The sequence below is a fragment of the Pseudonaja textilis genome, chromosome 4, assembly GCF_049901715.1.
Source record: "Pseudonaja textilis isolate UNSWEBS1 chromosome 4, rPseTex1.2, whole genome shotgun sequence".
NCBI classification, from domain to species: domain Eukaryota; kingdom Metazoa; phylum Chordata; class Lepidosauria; order Squamata; family Elapidae; genus Pseudonaja; species Pseudonaja textilis.
This window is the reverse complement of record NC_141993.1, coordinates 52,387,620-52,408,246: the sequence shown is the minus strand read 5'-3', so window position 1 is coordinate 52,408,246 and position 20,627 is coordinate 52,387,620. Positions and strand designations below refer to the sequence as shown.

Genomic DNA, 20,627 nt, shown 5'->3' with positions numbered 1-20,627 from the left:
AGTTTGTGGGGTGAAACCCATGCCTATTTGACATAACTCCATGTTCCTTTAGAACAGTTGCTCTTATTTGTTTTCTATATTAATATGGAGTATACATATATACTTTCCATATGCTTTCCTGTTTCCTTTCCTGAACAATAAATTGCCTTCCATGATATAAAATCACATCAAAATCTGTTTCTCAGAAGAAAGGCAAAAGGCCATGTGTTAAAACTCAATATTTTAATCTAATCACCTTAATGGTGCATGGGGCACCACTGCTATCACAATATTGTAGCTCTTCGTGTGGCAGGTTGTCCTGCTCAGAGCCTTGTTAGGATTCAGATCCACCTTCTGCCAAACCCCTGCATCACTTTGAATAGGCTCCTGTGTCAAAGTGATTTTCCATCTTGTTTGGTTCTCTTCATGTCAATGACCAACTAAACATATGATATTTGAATATTTGGGAAGATTATATTTAACTTATATGTTTTAGGAGTAAAAATTCTTGCTCCATCTTATTTTAAATATTTTAGATTGACTCCATGTTTGTGACATTGGATGTTTCCCGTCTCCCAAATCTCTAAGATATTCCAGGCTAGAACTTGTTGAGGAAGATTTTTAATTCAAGGTATTTGCATGTGCTAAAAGCAAAATATTATCAGAATAAATGAATAACTACAACTCAAGTGCAGATATCCAGAAAACATTCCATTTGAAAGCAGAGGAATAGAAGATTTTGTGGGCAAGTGTCTTTCAAAAAGTCTTTTGTGGAATGATGAATTAAAGATAGGAAAGGACTCTCCCTCTCCTGCCCCAAGTTCCATAAAAATATGAGTATTATTAAAAAAAAAAAGAGGCCACAAGTAAGGAAAAGGCTTTTAGGGTCTTTTTAATTTTAAAATGTTTGGGCTACAGTGGTGGTTGGGGTGTTTTTTGCCATAGTATCCTGAGACCAGAACTTCTATGTCAATATTTGCAGTAGTTTAATCATCAACATAAAATTTCCAATAACTTTCTTTCCTAGCTTTTGTAACGGTTCTAAATAGTACTTTTTCCTTCCTAATCAGGTAAGAGAACACGACATTTCTAATTTGTTGCAAACAGAGATTGTTTCCTTTAAAACTGCTTGTTTTCCCCCCTTTGTTTTCCTCCTCTTAACATGTACCTGGTTTCCTGAGTGACAAAAGTTTCTGTTATTGGATGCCAATTGTTATTTGATGAAATAAACATAATCAACAGCTGTCAGAACAAAATGAAATACAATCTGTTCCTGTAGGGTGCCTCTTACAACTTCAGTTTTAATATGAGATTAAAAGGAAATGGGCCTTATCTGTTTGCACTACTATTCTTCAGATGTTGGACATATTGTATATATAGCCATTGCTAGTGCATCAGATCAGTGATAAAAACAGATACTTATATCTTCCTCAACATGTTAATTCTTTCTTAAAAAGCAAAATACCCGAGTTATTATTCCAGTACATTTAATTTCTGGTTTTAGGAGATATCCAAATGGTCACAAAATAAATTTGACTTCTATTCCTTTTATTTCTAGATCTGTTGCCTTCTCTGCTAGTCCCCATCTTTGTTTTTCATATGCACATAATTCTTATTGTCCAGTTCTCTCTTTCTTGTCTCAGTACTCTAGGAATATTTTGTTTAGTCTTGTTTCCTATGTGTAGGTGACTGTCTCCAAATCAATATATTCTACTATTCACTTTGGAGGTACAATGGCTAGAATTTCCTTGGGGCCAACCTTGATTTTCTTAATCTGTTGCTTCATCATCTTTTCACATTCGTTATCAGGTACCTATTATTCATTACCAACAGTCGCAATATGAATCATGTATTAACAACCGTAGTTAATTTTTAAACCCATGTGTTTCTGAAAGTTATTTCAAGAACAAAGTTATTTATTTTAATTTCATAAGTGTTGTTCTGAGATGGATTTTGGAGATGAAATTCAATCACATGATTTTAAATATATTCAATGATGGTTGTCTTCCTCCCCCCCATATTTAAGCCCAGGAGAAATGACCAAATATATCCACTGGTTTAGCCCTGCAGTATTCTGTGTATTCAGTATGTTTGGTGTGAATATAAATATATATACACCCTGAATTAAAGAAACTGGAATTCTTAGTGGTATCCTATTCTTTATCTACAGTATTTGTGAAAAAAGAGAAGGCAAACCAGGTTCTGAGGATTCAGAAACGTGCTAACACTTTCTTGGAAGAGATTCTCCCAGGAAATTTGGAGAGAGAATGCAGAGAGGAACAATGTTCATTTGAGGAGGCGAATGAGATTTTCAAGTCAAAGGAGAAAACGGTGAGCAATGGAATTGGAGGGACCTCTGACTATTTCTTGCAAGTGTAAAAGAAAAGTACACCCACCCAAATAGCCACAGAAACTGCTGTTTCTTCAAAATAGCCACATTCTTAGAAACTATTGTTTTGTTTGTTTTATTGTTGTTGTTGTTTGTGCTTTCAAGTCAGTATTGACACTCGGTAACTGCCTGGACAAGTGCTTTTAGTTTTCTTGGCAAGAGTTTTTTAGAAATAGTTTGCCATTGCCTGCTTCCTAGGGCTGAGAGAAAATGACTGGCCTAACGTCATCCAGCTGGCTTTGTATAAGACAGAACTAGAACTCACAGGCTCCTAGTTCCCAGCATGGTGCCTTAACCACTACACCAAACTGGCTCTCAGAAACCACTGTAGTTATTTTTGGAGTTCCGGTTTGCAGCGCTTCGGGGCAGGCAGGAATCCGTGATCATGTGCGGTTTCTGCCTGCGCTCGCCGCTGGACTGCCCTGAGCCATTCGGCTTCAGGGCTAGCCACCTCCGTAGAAGGTGGTGAAGATAGGGGGGATCTGGCAGGGTCGAGAGAAATCGCACCTCTCTTCCCTAGCCGGCTAACCCCCCCTTTTCCGAAGGCGGTAGAGCGGCGGTCAGAAATGGCCACCACAAAGAAGCGCTCAGCTGGAAAACAAAGTGCAGGAGGAGTTAAGAAGAAGTGAAAGGTTTTTTTGCTGACCGGGACAAAGCAACAACGAAGATATCCTGGAACTTAAAATTTGCGAAAGATACATCGTTCCCAGAGATTTACAAGCGGCAAATGGAAGTAAAATGGAAAGTTCTTTTTTTTTTCACTCTCCTTCCTAACGTTGACAGCGAACAGAAATATATGAGAAATCAGAAAAACCTGCTTTGGCATCAATAGGTAAACTGGATAATTAAATGCTAAAGGGATAATAAGGATTTCTGAACATTTAAAAAAAATTTTTTTTTGCTGTAAGTGGGAAGGGAGAGGAAAAGAATTGGAGCAAGATTTGGAAGTAAGGAGGAGATTGCCTAGAATTTTAAAAATACTAACAAGACTTTTAAAAGATACATTTTAACTGGAACTTTGCAACTAAACAGTAACCCCAGAAAAAGAAAGTGAAGAAAGAAGAAAGTGCTAAAAGAAACAGCTTATTTGGACTGTTTGGTGACTTTGGGACTTTTGGAAATTATCTTTGAAGGACTAAAACACTTGGGTGGTTGTTTTGGAAAAAAATTTTTCTTTCTACAATGGCATAACTTGTGGATGAATTGAAAATTGAATTCAAAAAATACAAAGAAGAAGAACAAGAAGGGAAAGACTCTCTTGACACTCTTTTTCAATTCTTAGAAATGGCGATTTGCACCTATGAGAAACTGACTGCGCAACAAGATGATTGGGATAAAGAAGAAGCCATCTTTGATGAACAAGTAACTTTATTTGGGGAAGAAAGGGAGAAGGAGGGGAAAAAAAGAGGACTTTAAGATTTAAAAAAAACAACCAAAAAAGAGAAAAATAAGGTGAAAAGTGGATATAATGTTAGAAAACAACAGAAAGGGGGAATGCAGAAGAAGAAAAGGGGAGGTGTAGAGACAAGGGGGTAAAAAGAGCAGGGAGAAGAAGCAAGGGAGGAAGGAAGGGATGAGAAGCCTCAATGGTGTGGAGCAAGATGTAAAGAAACAAGATTCATTTAGAGATAATGGGTAAAATTTAATTGAAAAAGGGATTCTGCAAAGGTACATAAGATTGCATTGTTATATTTATACTTAGAAATAATGTTAGAAAATTGGAAACAACATGTGATCAAAAATGGGATAAAATATTCAGTGTAACTTAGTGAAATTTTTGTGAATAAAAGGAAGGCAATGAAATAAATGAGAGAATTGAAGTAGGAGGAAATGGGAACATTTTAATGATACAATGATTTAAAATATAAGTGATGTGAAGTGGGGAGGAAATAACTACGGAAAGTATAAGTGTTCCCATAAAAGTATGATATTCAATTGAAAAGTAATGTGTAAAATGTTTAAGATTTAAATGAATATTAATATTAATGATAGATTTGAATTGGCATGGATAGTTGTTTTAATTGTATTACATACTTATAAATTTTTCTTTTTTAAAAATATAATGTGTAACTTTAGAATGTACTAAACAGAATCCCAAGGGAAGTTATGTACTATACTAGGTGTTATAAATTTAGGAGAAAGAGTTAAAGGCGTCACACTCCAATTAGTGTACAGGAGAAATTTTGTTTAAAGAGAAAAGATAAATAGATAGCTGGAAACAGAACGGACAAAGAATAATAAGCATAATGATCTGAACTGAGATGAGATAAATAAAATAAAACTAAGAAAGTTAAAAGAGGTGAGAAGCTATATAGAAAATGGGAAATGGTAATAAGATATGGAATGATATATAAAATGAACATGAATTTGTGTCTGTATGAAGAGATGTAACTCGGGATCAAGCAGCTTTCAGAAAAGATGTTTTATGTTTTTATGTTTTGTTCGTTTGTGTATTGTTTTTGAAAATTAATAAAATTTGTTTTTTTTTTTAAAGAAACCACTGTAGTTATTTTTGAAACATTTAAAATTAACAGTAATTTGGTAAGAGCATTACAATCAATAAATACAAGAATTACACATACAGTGCTTGTCTGTTCCTCAGATTCACTGGTTTGAGATGGGCAGTTATACAAACTGAATAAATAAGTTAAATACAAGAGCCAGCAACCTTCTGGCTTTCAGTGGCTGGAACAAATATTTCAATTTCTTTAAAGAGTTAGCAAAAATCTTCACATGTTTAAAATTTAATTGTATATATACTTTTCCAGCTGAAATCGTGAATTCCTATCACTTGTCCTACAAGTCTTACAGGATGTCACACTAAAGAGGTGTGGGAATATTTTGGCTGTTTTTCAGGGGTGGGATTCTACCTGGTCGGACTGGTTCTATAGAACCGGTTATTATGATTCTGCCCAGTTCAGACAACCGGAAAATTGGGCCACTGGCTGGCCCTGCCCCTCCCTGCCCATTCACTCCTTATCTGGCATGAGTGCCATCAAACTTGCCTGTGTTTGGTAAGTTGCTATTTTTCATTCCCCCATTCCGCTGTGCCGGGCAATTTGGATTAGCTAGAAAGCAGGGTTGTTGGATTTCTTGTTTTCTAGTTAATCTAAAACCAGAGCTGAACCTTCTAGGACTGAAGGTTCTATTTTTCAGTACTGACTCAGATAGCAGATTGCAGGAATCATAGAGCTCTAAGTGAATCTGTGATTCTGTGAGCGACTCAATCTGCCTGCCTGCTTTGCCTGATTTTGGGTAAAAGTTGCTCTTTTTTATAAAAAATTCAATATTTACATACATGGTGTGTTGAGAGTTAATTTTGTGAGTTTGCTTGCAAGCAAATTTTATGTGACAGACTTGGAGAACGGAGCTGGAAAGCAGGTTAGTGGGGTGGGGAGGGAATGGGATTTTGCAGTATCCTTCCCCTGCCACACCCACCAAGCCACACCCACAGAACCGGTAGTAAAAAAATTTGAATCCCACCACTGAATCATATGTGTCTTAATTACTTACATTTAATTGTTTGAGTTAATTTATAAGGATGCTTGGCCTAATCACATCTGTTTTTGTTTTATAGATGGAGTTTTGGTTTGATTACCAAGGTAAATACTTTGTTCATTTTCTGTGTATTCTGCACAAATTATTGTTCATTAAAACTTAAAGCTTATAAATACCTATGCTAACTTTGGCTCCATAAATCTTGACTTTTTATACATTTTGAAATCTATTGAAGATTTTGCTTTTGTTCTGCAAGAATTTTGTTTATGTGATAAAATTATTTTAATGTATTGCTCATGTAATGAACTGTTACAGTTTTCCTTCTTTGCTTATCAGTGTACTGTATTTTAATATTTCATTGACATTACTATTTTTGTTATTATTTATAATTTTAATATTTTAGATTGTGTCGTATGAAACTAATGCATAAATAAGAAATTACTCTAAATACTTATCTGGATTTGATTTGTATCATCAAATCTCTTTTTCCAAACAGATTTCAACCCCTGTAAAGAAAATATATGTAAAAATGGTGGAATATGTAAGGTCAGACACTATACATATTCCTGTACATGTCCCCCAAGGTATGGAGGAAATCAGTGTGAAATAGGTGAGTGACGTATAACATTAAGCAACCTGCTATTGTTGTAAGAAGATGCTACCTTTTGGGGTAGCTTTCTAACCTGGTGAGACTTTGTTGGCCAAAAGTCATACGAGTGAGGGGAATAAAAGGGTAGTTCAGAGGGCACATGTCAGGAAAAGCAGTCGTGTAGTTGGGATCAGAGAACCAAAGTAGTTGCCTGGTCCCCAATTTGTCAAACGACTTTGCTTCAAATATAAGATGCATCAGATATTATCAAGGAAAATAGGTCTGGTCTTGTGTGTTTTCAAAGTTTTCTCTTTACTTCTACATTTTTCTGTTGAAGATTCTCTTAAAATAGTCTCTGTGATTTAACCCACTCAGTATCTTTATTTCCTCCGTCATTAACTGTACAGATAGTCCTCAACTTACGACCACAATTGAGCCCAAAATTTAAGTTTGCTGAGAAACTTTTTAAGTGAAGAATCACTGCAATTCTTAAATTAACATGGCTGTTAAGTGAATCTGGTTTCCCCATTGACTTTGCTTGTCAGAAGTTTGCATGACTCCAGGATACTGCAGTCGTCATAAATGTGAGTCAGTTGTCAAGCATCCGAATGTAAATCCTGTGACCATGGGGATACTACAAGGGTCGTACGTGTGAAAAATGGTCATAAGGTACTTTTTTCAGTGCCATTGTAACTTCAAACAGTCACTAAATGAACTGTTTTAGTCAAGGACTATTTGTATTGCATGTAACTACTTAAAGGTAAAAAAGAATGATAACATTCTTTTTAAAAAATAAAATAATAAAATAAAATATAACATAAATAAATAAATGGCTTGGTTTTTCTCTAAATGCATTGTTGTTCCCCTTCTACTTGTTAGTAAGATGGTAGTCTGCGGGAGTCTCACACATACTGGGATTGGAGAAAAGATCAGGTAGACACACCTCCTGGAAAGTAGGTGGTGGTAGCAAGTGATCCGTATGTTAAGGCAGAGGGTCAAGCTGGGATCAAAGGATTCTGAGCAAGATGGTGTGAGATACCAATGTTTCTCCTTAGGAAGTAAGTCTTAATACTAAATGGGTGATCCAGTGGAATCTGGAGAGCCAGTTTAGTCTAGTCACTCGTGCTTGAAGACACTGGGCTAGAAACCAGGAGATGTGAGTACTACTCTTAAGTGTAAGGCCAGCTGGGTGACACTGAGCAGTCACTCTCTCTCTCATCCCTAGGAGATAGCAATGGCAAATCACTGCCAAAAAAACATTGGCAAGAAAATTGCACGGACTAACTCAAAGGCGTCCATGTGCCCGCGCGCACCCATACACCCACCCACCCACAAACACAGAAAAGCAGACATAAGAATAACTTGAAGCCCCACTCCACTAATTTTAAAAATGATAAGTTGTGATTTGGGTTACCATTACTGATAGCCTATTAGAGGATTACAGTCTGTTGGAGAGAGTAAGTAGTAATGACCGGAGTGGGATTCAAAATTTTTAACAACCGGATCTGTGGGCATGGCTTAGGTGGTGGGTGTGACTTGGTGGTCATGTGACTGGGTGGACATGGCTTGGTGGTCATATTATTGGCTGGGTGTGGCCAACTCAATATCACTCACATTGAGGCACGCATCTCCTTGCCTGGCCTCTCATGACTGTGGGGATGCTGCAACAGTCATAAGTGTGAAAAACGGTCATAAGTCACTTTTTTCAGTCCCATTGTAACTTTATATGGTCACTCCACACAAACAAAGTACCAGCAAAGGAGGGGAAAAAAACTCCAGAGATGTTCCTGAGGCAGGAAGTCTAATCCTGCCAAGAATGTAATAAGGGTTAACGGAGAGGCAGTTTCTGTAAGCAACAACAGAATGTTTCCTTCCTGCCTTCCTTACAGGATTAGGCTAGTAATTTCTTCTAACAACCAGTTGTCCGAACTGCTTAGAATGTTAACAACTGGTTCTAGCGAATAGGTATGAACTAGTAGAATCCCACCCTTGGTAATGACCCAAGAATCATTTCCCCTGTCTCTCATGCAGAGAAATTTGAATGCTGGTACAAAAATGGAGGGTGTTGGCAATATTGTCAAGATACCGAACATTCATTTCATGTGATCTGTTCCTGTGCAACAGGATATACGCTAAATGAAGATGGGAAGAGTTGTACTCCCTCAGGTAATGACTCATCTTACTGGTTTAAAAATGTGGGTTTAAAAACTAAATGTTCCAGAAGCCCTTTTCAGCCCTTTTTCAACCCAAATGGGTTGATGTTATGGTTTCAGAATTTCCAACCAGTCAGCATGAAGAGCAAACAGATTGTCTCCTTTAGATGCACAGACCATGAGGTATTATGTTGAATAAAATTTGACCAAATTTTCTCTTTAGATGCAGAATAGCACTCTGTGAGTGCTTTAAATGTTGAATTCATTGTGCCACTGCACATCTGACATAAGTGAGCGGTGGCAGCTCAGGATTACCTACTTAAATATATCTAGGGGTGTTATTTAGCTAGTTTTATAAATAATTAGAGGTACCAAGACTGATCAGACATTTTCCCCAACCAATGCAAGCAGGGAGGTTACCTAAATCCATAATTAGTTATTTATCATAATTTAACTTGTTGCTTCTTGTTTCCACAAGATTTCCCAATGTAGAAAAGATAGCAAGAGAATTAGTAGGCAGAAGGCAATTATAAAATTGCAGTTATTGAATAGAACAACTTGGGGAGAAGGGGATTTTATCTCAATATCTAACAATAGGTTCAGATGGGAGGAGCTTGCGCCGTGGCGATACGGTCTGCAATCGAGCTCCTCGATTGCAGCCGATATCTCCGCCACTGGCCGGTCCAACGGACCTACGCTGTCCCGTAGGGACAGCCATTGTGAAGAGCATATCCTGAGGATTCCGGGGATACCGCAAAAATCCCTGGAGAGCCCGGGTGAAGCTCTTCTTGCCAGCGGCGGAGAGGCAGCCCCATGCTGCTGAGGCCGCGACTCCAGACGGAAAGAGTTTGAGAAAGAGTTTGTCGGTTGGGTGAGAACTTCTTTTTTATTTAATTTTTGAATTTGGAAAGTTTACTCTAATTATCTGAAGAAACCTGTGTGATTTTTGTTTTGTTTTTTGACAAAATTGATTTAGCGGCGTTTTTAGGGAAACGTCAAAGAGAGAATCCATTTTTTTCTTTTCTTTGCTTCCGGACTCTATTGTTACTTATTGGATAACTGGACTGTTTTCTTTTTTCTATATATTCATATGTTTTATTCTTCTTCTGGACTTTTTTTTTTTTTTTCTGGGCTAGAGGCTTTCTCTTGATTTTGTTTGATTTTTCGGTTTTTGTTTTGTGTATTGCAAGCCGGCTTTCCCTTAAGAGAGGAGGGGGAAAGTGAGAACTATGATACTTTGTAACACTGCCACCTAGAGGCTCGGAAATATTTAAAAAAAAGAAAAATAGACTCTTCTTCTCAAGGACATCCCCTGATAAGATAGAGGAAAGCACTTTGTGGAATATTATTACAGGTGTCTTTCTGGATATACATGGCTCAGCTTTGAAGCTTGTGGGAAAGAGAAGGAGTTATAATTAGAGCCTTGGATAATTAAATAGAGTGCAGTGTTGTTGTTTTTTTTGAGTTCTGCCAACCCCTTCACTAACATCAAGGTCCTGACTTTTAAGCTTGATTTATTTGCAAAGGAAGCCTCTGAATTTCTTTTTTCTACTTATATTTTATTTTGATTTAACTGATTTTATTTTTCTTTTGCCTATTTGGATCCTGTTTTCTCTTTTTTTTTTTTTTTTTTTTAATGTACATTAGCGGACTATTTCTTTTTCCTTTTTTTAATTGAGGTTTTTTCTTTTTCTTTTTTTTTTTTTTTCTGGCTGGACTAAGGTGTGGAATCTGAAGAAACTTATTTTTCTTGGTTTTTGTTTTGTTTTTGTTTTTTCTTTTTCTTCTTCCCTTCTTCCTTTTTGGCTTTGTCTTGTTTATTATTATTATTGGGTTTTTATTTTTACTGTTACTTTTTATGGTTTTTTTTTTTTTTTTATTGGACTAAGGTCAGGAAGAATTTGAAGAATTTTTTTTTTCCTTTTTTCTTTTTTTTCTCTCACTTTTGGCTTTTTTATTGTTGGCCTTTTTACCTTGGATTAAAATTTCATATTTTTTTTTTTTTTTTGTGGATTAAAATTTGAAAAACTTGAAGAGTTGGAACCACTTAAAATGAGTAAGAAATTTATATCTTCGGTGCCTCTATGTCTGCTTCTGCCTCCCCACCATCTGGACAGCGTTCAATTCAGACATTGTTAAAGCAAGATAAAGAGAAAGAAAAAGAACAAGAAAGAGTATCCTTCCAGATGATTATGCAAGGAATTCAAGATCTTAAGGTAAAAATGGATACTATTGAACAAAGAACAGGTAGGATGGAACAGATGATGGAAAAATATGAAGAGAGACTCCAAAATGTTGAAGAGGGAGGCAAACAAAGAGAGGAGAAAATTGGAAATATCGACAATAGATTAACAGCGATTGAACAAGAAAAAAGTGAGATGTTGAAGTGGGAGTTGGATAGATCAGAATTTTATCTTAGATTCCAAAATATAGAAGAAGAAAAAGGACAAGATTTGGTTGCGATAATGGTAGGAATCTTGGCGGAGGCGCTCGAGATAACAGAAGAGAAGATGATGGATGGAATTGATGAGATATATCGAGTTTTTACAAGATATGCGATGAGAAATAACCTACCCAGAGAAGTTCATATTAGATTTATTAAAAAATCTTTGAAGACACAAATATTGCAAGTAGCAAGAGAGAAGCCACTGAAATACAAAAGTAAAGAAATTTTGGTTTTAAAACAAATACCTAGAAGAGTGAGAGAGATGAGAAGAGAATACCGATTCCTGACTAAAAGGTTATTGGAAAAAGAGGTGTCTTACAGGTGGTTGATTCCAGAAGGATTGATGTTTACGTGGCAGGAACAGAGACATAGAATTGATTCAATTGAGAAAGCAGAACTGTTTTGCGCAGAGGTTTTTGGAGGCAGAGAAGGAGGAGCAGGAAAGGAGGTCCCATCAATTGAATCTCAAGAGGAACAAATGGAGGTTGGAAAAGAAGAAGGTGCAGTAGGTGGACAAGTGGATATTAAAGATCAACGTGAGGCAAGACCCACGAGAGTGGTTAAATCTAAATATAAAACATAATTATGGAAGAAAAAAATTGATTACAATGAATATAAATGGACTGAACTCAGCTGCTAAGAGAAGGAAGATTTTCCATAAATTAATGAAATTAAGGTTCGACATAATTTGTTTACAAGAAGTTCATATTAAAAAGCAACATGAACAATTGTTATTACAACCAAAATTAGGAAATTGTTTACCTCTTTGACACAATCCAAGAAAGAGGGGTGGTTTTATATATTAAAGAGGCCATTCCAGCAAAAATGATTTATACAGATGATGATGGGAGAATATTAATGGTAGAAATAATGGACAATAATAGAAAGATACTTTTGATTGCAATTTATGCAATCAATGATAAACAGGAAGAATTCTATAGAAAATTACATACTAAGACTGCCGAACTTGACTATGCTAATGTAATTATGATGGGAGACTTTAATGGAATTGTGGATAATAGACTTGACTATATTGCAACAACAGTAAAGCATAACAGGAAAACTCTTCCTAAATCCTTTTTTAAAATGATAGATGAATTAACTTTAAAAGACATATGGAGAGAAAGAAATGATAAATCTAAGCAATTTACGTTCTATTCAAATAGGCATCTATCATGGTCCAGACTGGATATGATTTGGATCTCAACAGATTTAATGTCTAGTATTCAAGAAGTAAATATTGAAACAAGTACTTGGGCTGACCATAACCCATTGACAATTGAATGGAAGGGACAAAGGAAAAGATCGAGATGGACATTAAATAATTCTATTTTAAAGGATAAGGAATTTATACAATGGATGGAGAAAGAATTGGCCTTCTTCTTTAAAGAGAACAGAAAAGAAGACACCTCAATACAGAATGTTTGGGACACAATGAAGGCCTATGTTAGAGGCTTGATAATAGACTATACAAGAAAAAGAACAGCAGGAAAAGGCGAACTCTTAAAGCCTTGGATGATGAATATAAGGGACTTGAAAAAGAATTACAGAAAATGCCACACAGAAAAGATGTTAAAATGAAACTGGATATAACTAAACATAAAATGGATTTAATAGAGAAAGAAGAACTGGCACAGAAAATTAGGAATGCTAAACAGAATTATTTTGAGGATGCAAATAAGCCAGGTAGATGGCTAGCATACAAATTGAGAAAGGAGAAAGAGTCGAGGAAAATACCGCAGTTAATAGACGACCAAGGTAAAATTTGTTATGGCAGCAAAGAAAAAAAAGAGATTATTTATGATTTTTATAAGCATTTGTATAAGAAAGAAGACATTGATGAGGAGAAAGTTAAACAATACCTACAGAATGCAAATCTACCTAAGATACCTAAAGAGATTGAAGAAATGCTAGAAAGTAATATAACAATGATGGAGTTAAGTCAAGCACTTAAGAAACAAAATAATGGAAGGCACCAGGTCCAGACGGGTTTCCTGTAGAATTTTATAAAATCTTTCAAGAATCACTGTGTATTCCACTGTTAGAAGTTATGAATGAAGTTATGTTAAAAAGATGATACCTAAAACATGGTCAGAGGCTTACATTACACTTATTCCAAAAGAGGAGGCGGACCTACTGCAAATCAAGAATTATAGACCGATTTCTTTACTAAATGCAGATTATAAAATTTTTGCTTCAATATTAGCAGAAAGACTTAAAAGTACTTGAATAACTTTATCCACCCAGACCAAAATGGGTTTTTGCCAAAGCGACAAATTAGAGACAATATGAGAGTAATTCTGGACACCTTGGAATACTATGAGGCACATCCTGAAAAGCAAATGGCTTTGATATTTTAGATGCTCAAAAGGCATTTGATAACGTGAATTGGAGATTTATGTTACTTTTAATGGAACAGATGGGCTTTGCTAGAAGATTTATTCAGGCAATAGAAGCAATTTATAATGAACAAACAGCTAAGGTAATGATGGAGGAGAATTTACAGATCCTATTAATATAAGAAAAGGCACAAGACAAGGTTGTCCTCTTTCTCCCTTGATATTTGTATTGACTTTGGAAGTGTTGAATAGAAATATCAGAGAAGATAAAACTATAAAAGGAATGAAAATTAAAAAGGAAGAATTTAAACTACAAGCCTTTGCAGATGACCTAGTCTTTATCTTGGAAGACCCTATAGAAACAGCCTCGAAACTGTTGGAAAAGATAGAGGTCTATGGGGAGGTGGCTGGTTTGAAAATAAATAGAGATAAAACAAAGATTTTGTCAAAGAATATGTTGCTGAAACAAAGGGAAGAGTTGGCAGAACTGTTAAAAATTCAAGTTACAAACAAGGTTAAGTATCTGGGGATATATTTGACATCAAGATGTAGTACATTGAAGGAGAATAATTATATTAAACTTAAACAACAGATAGCTCAAGACTTGAAAAAATGGGAGAACTTACAATTGTCATTAATAGGAAGGATTTCAACAATTAAGATGAACATTTTACCCAGAGTCTTATTTTTGTTTCAAACAATACCAATTAGGCTTGGAAAAGAATATTTTGAGGATTTAAATAAAATTGTTTTGAAGTATATATGGCAAGGTAAGAAAGCAAGAATAAAGTTAAAGCTTTTACAGGATGCTAGATTTAGAGGAGGTTTGGACTGCCTAATTGGGAGTTGTACTACCAAGCTGCAAACTTGACGTGGGTTAAAGAATGGATAACATTAAGGAAAACCAGATTGTTGACATTAGAAGGTCATGATTTGTTGTTGGGCTGGCATGCTTTTTTATGGTACAAGGGAACTAAAACACAGGGGTATTTTAGAAGGCATTATATACGGGAGTCTCTGTGGTTGAATTGGGAGAAGATAAAAACAGTGTTATTTGAAAATTCCAGTTTGGTTATCGATAGAAGCGTTTTCTTATCCTATAATCTATAAAAAGGAACAAACAGTTAACTATGGGGAATTATTAGATGAAAAGGGTGAACTTAAATCGATGCAAAAATTGGAAGAACAAGGTATACGGATGAATTGGTTTTCATATTTGCAAATATATTCAAAGTACTATGAGGATTCCAAAGCAGAGGATTTTATGATAAGCAAACTGACTTGGATAAGATTTTGATGGGTACTGATGAAAAGGTGATTAAAAAATTGTATGGTTATTTATTGCAAATTAAGCTTGAGGAAGAACAAGTTAAAGAAACTATGATTGCGTGGGGAGGAATTTTGGATATGGGATTGATTTAGAGAAATGGCAGAAATTATGGTGCAAAATTATAAAATGACAATGTCTACAGCCTATAAAGAAAACTTGTATAAGATGTTTTACAGGTGGCATTTTCCCCCGACAAGGATAGCAAGAATGTTTAAGAACAAATCCGAAAAATGCTGGAAATGTCATCAGAAACCTGGTTCATACTATCACATGTGGTGGACTTGTGAGGATGCTAGAAAATATTGGACTAAAATCCACATGTGGCTGGAAAAATGACAAAGAAGCATATAGACTTGAAACCGGAGTTTTTTCTATTGGGAATACTACCAGATACTTATAGTAAAGAGTTGAAATATTTGATTGTAAATGTATTGACTGCTGCTAGGATTGTATTTGCAAAAAATTGGAAAAATGAGAAAATTCCATTGCAAGAAGAAGTTGTAAAGAAAATTTTGGAATGTGCTGAGATGAGTAGATTGACTTTTGAAATTAGAGAGCAAGAAGATAAACAATTTTATTTAGTTTGGGATCTTTTCTATCAATGGTTGAATGATGAAATATTAAAATATAAAAGTTAGATAATAAGGAATAATAATGATTTTATTTTCCCTTTCCTTTTATTGGTTTTTGATACTATATTTATATAATAGTTTTCTTTGTTTCTTTCTTTTTCATATTTGGGATAGAATTGGTATGATTATAAGATTTGTTTTAGAATAAAATATTTAAAATATAGTTATCTCATAAAGGCATGACCGAATAAAAGTTTAGTCAAATTTTTTTTTTTTTTCTTTAATAGAGATACTAGGATTTATAAATTTGTATTGATAAGAGTATTATATAAAGTAACTGTAATTGTGACTATGAGGTGAATGCACAAAACCGATGGACCAACCGACTTACGGTGTGTACAAAAATATGGGGGAGCTGATACTTTTATGTTTTGTTGTTGTGTTTTTTATGTTAAAAAAATAATAAAAATTTATATATAAAAAAAAAAAAATATCTAACAATAGTGGCCTCTGACCAACTGTCATGGATAATGTTGTTACAGTTTAAGAAAACAATTAACGGAGGAATCTAGCAATTATTCGAAGTTCCTATTCTGGTTGGCTATTGGTACTTTTATCCATCAGGCATATTTTGATTTTTCCTGGTATTTGACAGGTTACATATTACATTCATTTATTCATTTATTTATTTATGCAGTATATGTTGTGAATTTTACACTAAATAAAAGACAAATTAAAACAAGAAAGAAAAAAGGAAAAGAAAGAAAATGAAGTTATGAAATACGACTTTCAACCTTCTCATCAACAGATAATTACTGTCTTATAATCTTCTCTCCCTCTTAAATGTTACACAAATTCCTTCACCTCACAGTTCACATCTTTTTAAATCCTCAAGCCCATATAACTTTTTTTTCTTCTTTCAGCAAAATAAATTAGGACACAATGTAAATTAAGTAAGTTACCCACACTGTTTAATCTGCCTCATTTTAGATAGCTTTCCTTGTGGGCTGATGAAGCGATCCACACGTTCTTATGAGGGAGAAAGAATCAAACAAAGTGAAATTGATGCTCCTGAGAACATAACCAGCTGGAATCAGACATTAAGCTGGGCTTCTTCAGGATGGTTGAATCTCACAGCAGAAACTGAAGATGACATGGAAAATCTGGAAGGAAATTTCACAGAGGAGGATTTACTCAGATGGCCAAATATTAACTACACAGATAAAGAAAGAATAATTGGGGGATCTTTCTGTCGCCCGGGAGCATGTCCTTGGCAGGTAACACTACTGCACTTAAATGGTTTGATAAAATAGTCTCATTTTATATTATTAGAATTGCAGGGCCAAATTCCTTTAAGAAACAGCAGGGTGCAAACTTTTTCAACGGAAGTTAATTCTGAGTGGCAAGCTAGGAGATGAGTTCCAAAAAGCAAGGAGAGACAGAACACAGAAGTTGGAACTCTCAGTAGTTCGTAATTATCTCCTTATATATTTAGCAGCATCTTTTGCAGAGATCCGGGTCTCTTTAAGGCTTGGGAGAACTGCATGTAGGCTTGGAGCCTCAGGTCACGAATGTTTTCTTTCTACAAGCAGAGAGCTAACAGGGCCTCTAAAAATTGTCCAGACATGTTCTTAAATGACACTTTGGCTCCCAAGGGAGGACAACCGACTATAGATGCTGTCCTTTTGAATAACTATTGGAAAAAGAAGGTTTGCAATATTGTTGTGGGCATATGACAAATAATTGAGACTGTAGAAAATTCATACAGATTTGCAGTTGGGTTAGAGAGAGAACAATTTATTTTTATTTTTCTTCCTAGGTATTGATTCAAAATAATAGAGGATACGGTTTTTGTGGGGGCAGCTTGATCAGTAGTCAGTGGGTTCTTACCGCAGCACATTGTTTCGATACTGTTAATCCACATCAAGTTACAGTGGGTAAGTCATAGAGAAACACAAACAAAATTACAGTTTTCTAATGCTTGTTTTTCCGCACAATGTATTCGTGAAGAAGGAGTAGATTCTCTGGTTCTGGTATCACATTCCTATTGTAAAATAAATAAACACATTTTGATAAGGTAACCAACCATCCTCCTTTAGGGAGGACAGTCCTCCTTTTGTAAGTTCTGTCCACTCTCGAAAAGTGTCCTCCTATGTGTCCTCCTTTTTGATATTTGAAGACAATGTCATTTCAATTGCCCATAGAGTTCCTAAACAAGGTAAGACAATGACATCTAGAAGCTCCCATGTTTTTGAAGTGCCTACTTTACAAGAATTTTAATGTACAGAATCAGTATTTCAATAACCAAATCACACTATTTCTACTTGGATCCAAGGTTATTCTTATTTTTTTGTTTTTCACTTTCCTTTTTTCCACTGTCAGCACCTGCTTGTATTTTTCTCCCCACACTTTTATTTGCTTTTCAGGAGACTTTGACAAACATCAGCGAGAACGAGATGAACAAAAAGTGAGAGTACGGCGCTACTGGAGACATCCTCAGTATAACTCACAGAACTACAATAATGACATTGCTTTGGTCCAATTGACTAGCAGTGTGATTTTCACCCAAAATGTACTTCCTATTTGCCTTCCTCATCCTAACCTAGCTACTTTGCTAATTGAAGATGTAGCCCATGGAATAGTTAGCGGATGGGGTGCAACTTATGCTAAGGGTAAGTTAACTCACTTTCTCATGAAAATTAAGTTGCCCATTGTGAGCATGGAGACCTGTCGACAGTCAACCGAGAAGCTCATTACAGACAACATGTTTTGTGCAGGCTTTGATACGGAAGGGCAGGATGCTTGCAAAGGAGATAGTGGTGGACCTTTTGCTGTGACTTATCACAATACTTGGTATCTCTTGGGGATCGTCAGTTGGGGGGAAGGTTGCGCTGAAGTGGGAAAATATGGAGCTTATACTTTAGTATCCAATTATATTTCATGGATAAAGGAAGTAATTGAAGCTAATCGTGAAGTTGTTTTACGTTACCTGCCGTGAAGGCCAATCTGTATATAAAAAAAGAAAAAAATGTGCATTTGATAATACGGTATTTAACAACTTGAATAGCCGGGTCACATTGCAGGTTTGTTTCCCATAACTGCTCTTAACTGAAATAAACAATTAAGTTACCATTTTCTTTGTACAGAAACAGAACTGATCTATAAATCTGTATCAGCATCCGATTCAGATTTAAGCATAAGCAACTAGATAGGTAGAAATACTGCCTCAGCACTTCCTTCCCAAAGTGATTTTTAACCCTTGTAAAAGACTTCAAAGATACTGACAAAAATAGCATCACAATGTCATGCCACAAGTTGTTTCTTTCATATGTTTGAACAAGATCAAGACATATGTTAAAAAGGGTGGGACTTCCTACGACTCTGCTCTCATCACTCTGATCCTACCTTGAAATATTTCTCTCTACCCCCACCTTCACAAATGCCATGGGGTTGTGTGATCCTGCAGAGTACAGTAGGCTATGGCGGAAAAGGAAGCGCCAAACATTCAATTTGTGTTTATACAAACATGCATAATATGACTGACCAGACCAACAAACCATTGTCATGGATTCACAAAATACATTTGAACTCTAAAATAACCAAAGATGAAAACTCTGCAGCTACACAACTTGCCGTGCTTAGTTACTGTTACTCTTGAATAGCTTTTTGTGTTGGCCAAAAAAGACCCCATAAAAGCTTTTCTTAATTGCCAGGTTTTTAATTGACCTGGTCAGTTGTCTCTCATTATTTTCAGAATGGTGGATGCAGGAGCTGCTTCTGTCAATCCATTCCATGCATCTAAATAATGATCTAAGTCGAAGATTGCAACAGTCCAAGGAGGAAAAAGGAATATAAAGTGACTTGTATTCCATAAAGTGGGTAGGGCCAAATGAAAGAAAAGATTAGACAATTTGATTTTATTCCATTAATTAAATTTGAACAAAATATGGTTCAACTTATTACTTTTGAAGCAGTATGCCTAAGAATACGCATTTATGCCTCATAGTTGTAAGAATGTCAGTACTGTATCTTGCAGCAACAGGTCAGAACAGTAGTGCCAAAAGCAAACTACAAGGATGGCTAGAATGACAGGTGCTTGGTGACATTATGAACTTCCATTTTGGCTTTGGATGCGCCGTTTGCATGAGGCCATTGCATGAGGCCAGTCATGCCGTTTGCATGAGGCCATTGTCAGGCAGATTTTGCTCTCCCCACCCCTCAAGCTCGTAATGCTACCTACTTTGGGAACTCAGCCCAAGCCGATCCATTGCATGTATCTGAAATACAAGAACAAGTTCCTCTTCCAATATGGAAAACAGTTCTATAGAACATCATAGTTTACATGATTTCAGCAAACGGTGAGGAAAGAGATGTCAAGAAAAGAATGTTTCACATTCTTCAAATCAGACTGCCAAATACAGCCAAGATTGGATCAGAATTAGTCAGAACATGTAAGCAAAAATAAAAGCTTTTGAGCATTTTTACAGCTGAACAGATGAGATCCTATGAATGAAAACATATTTCATTTTAATTATTAAAATTGTGAACTAAAAGGTGATTACAAAAAGCAACAGGTTTCTTTTTTAATCTTTAGATGTGTTTTTGCTTACAACTTCTTTCTCTCACCCGTTTATTTCTAAAAGCCTTTTTATCTCCCACATATTAAGTGTCTAGCTGCTGCATAGTTTATTAATTTAGGAAAATATTCTACTGAAAATTACTATATTAGCCTTGCCATCTTCAAGGGGAAAGATCCTCTAGGCTTTTCACAACTGAACTGTAAAGCAGCACCTAAAAACAAATGAGAACTGCAAAATAAATCTGGACATACCCTTGAAAACCAAGAACTTTGTGAGGGCCTCCAATTGCTTGAATAATATGTTCCACCCAGCAGTAGTAAAATTATAGATTGCTACCATTGTTCCCTGGAGTGGGAGTTAGAGAACATAAACCTGCTGAACCTCCTCACATCACATTATTTAATGATTGCAGGCTAATATGATTGAAGAGAGCCCATTTGGTGTAGTAGTGAAGTATCAGGCTAGAAACTGAAAAGCTGTGAGTTCAATTCCTACCTTAGGGTACTTAAAGTAAAGTAAATGGCATATATTTTATTTCTTTTCCTTTACCACTATTATCTGTGGTAGTTCTAAGCTCTTAAATTTTTAAACAAGTAATTTTTAAATTCATATTCATTCTTAATAAACAGCATATTCCACTCCTGTCATTATTGTTATAATTGGATGTCTAATTTTGAGCATCAGGTCAGCAGATGCCATCAGACAGTGAAACATATTGCAGGAATTTCAATGAATCCACATGTTCCTATTGT

General features: G+C 35.6%; 1 protein-coding gene across 2 annotated transcripts; it reads left to right on the top strand.

The window, feature by feature from the left end:
• The first annotated feature begins 691 nt into the window (after nt 1-691).
• On the top strand, nt 692-18,427 carry LOC113436736 (coagulation factor X-like). 2 transcript variants are annotated; one of them, XM_026701306.2, is made up of 9 exons: nt 692-1,049; nt 1,665-1,788; nt 2,150-2,310; nt 5,946-5,970; nt 6,363-6,476; nt 8,487-8,621; nt 16,286-16,572; nt 17,115-17,232; nt 17,722-18,427. In XM_026701306.2, exons 2-9 carry the CDS (start codon nt 1,713-1,715, stop codon nt 18,291-18,293), a joined length of 1,488 nt encoding a protein of 495 aa, XP_026557091.2. In that variant the 5' UTR covers nt 692-1,049; nt 1,665-1,712; the 3' UTR covers nt 18,294-18,427. The 2 variants fall into 2 exon arrangements, with proteins under 2 accessions (XP_026557091.2, XP_087789138.1); XM_087933012.1 differs by having other exon boundaries at nt 1,035-1,049; nt 1,646-1,788.
• Nucleotides 18,428-20,627: the final 2,200 nt, after the last annotated feature.

What these genes read in the sequence shown, in the direction of transcription:
- LOC113436736 (XM_026701306.2), top strand. Translation starts at nt 1,713, where the DNA reads ATGGCTAGAATTTCCTTGGGGCCAACCTTGATTTTCTTAATCTGTTGC. An exon ending in CTTTTCACATTCGTTATCAG is followed by an intron (nt 1,789 to 2,149) that starts GTACCTATTATT and finishes CTTTATCTACAG; the next exon opens with TATTTGTGAAAAAAGAGAAG. An exon ending in TCAAGTCAAAGGAGAAAACG is followed by an intron (nt 2,311 to 5,945) that starts GTGAGCAATGGA and finishes TTTGTTTTATAG; the next exon opens with ATGGAGTTTTGGTTTGATTA.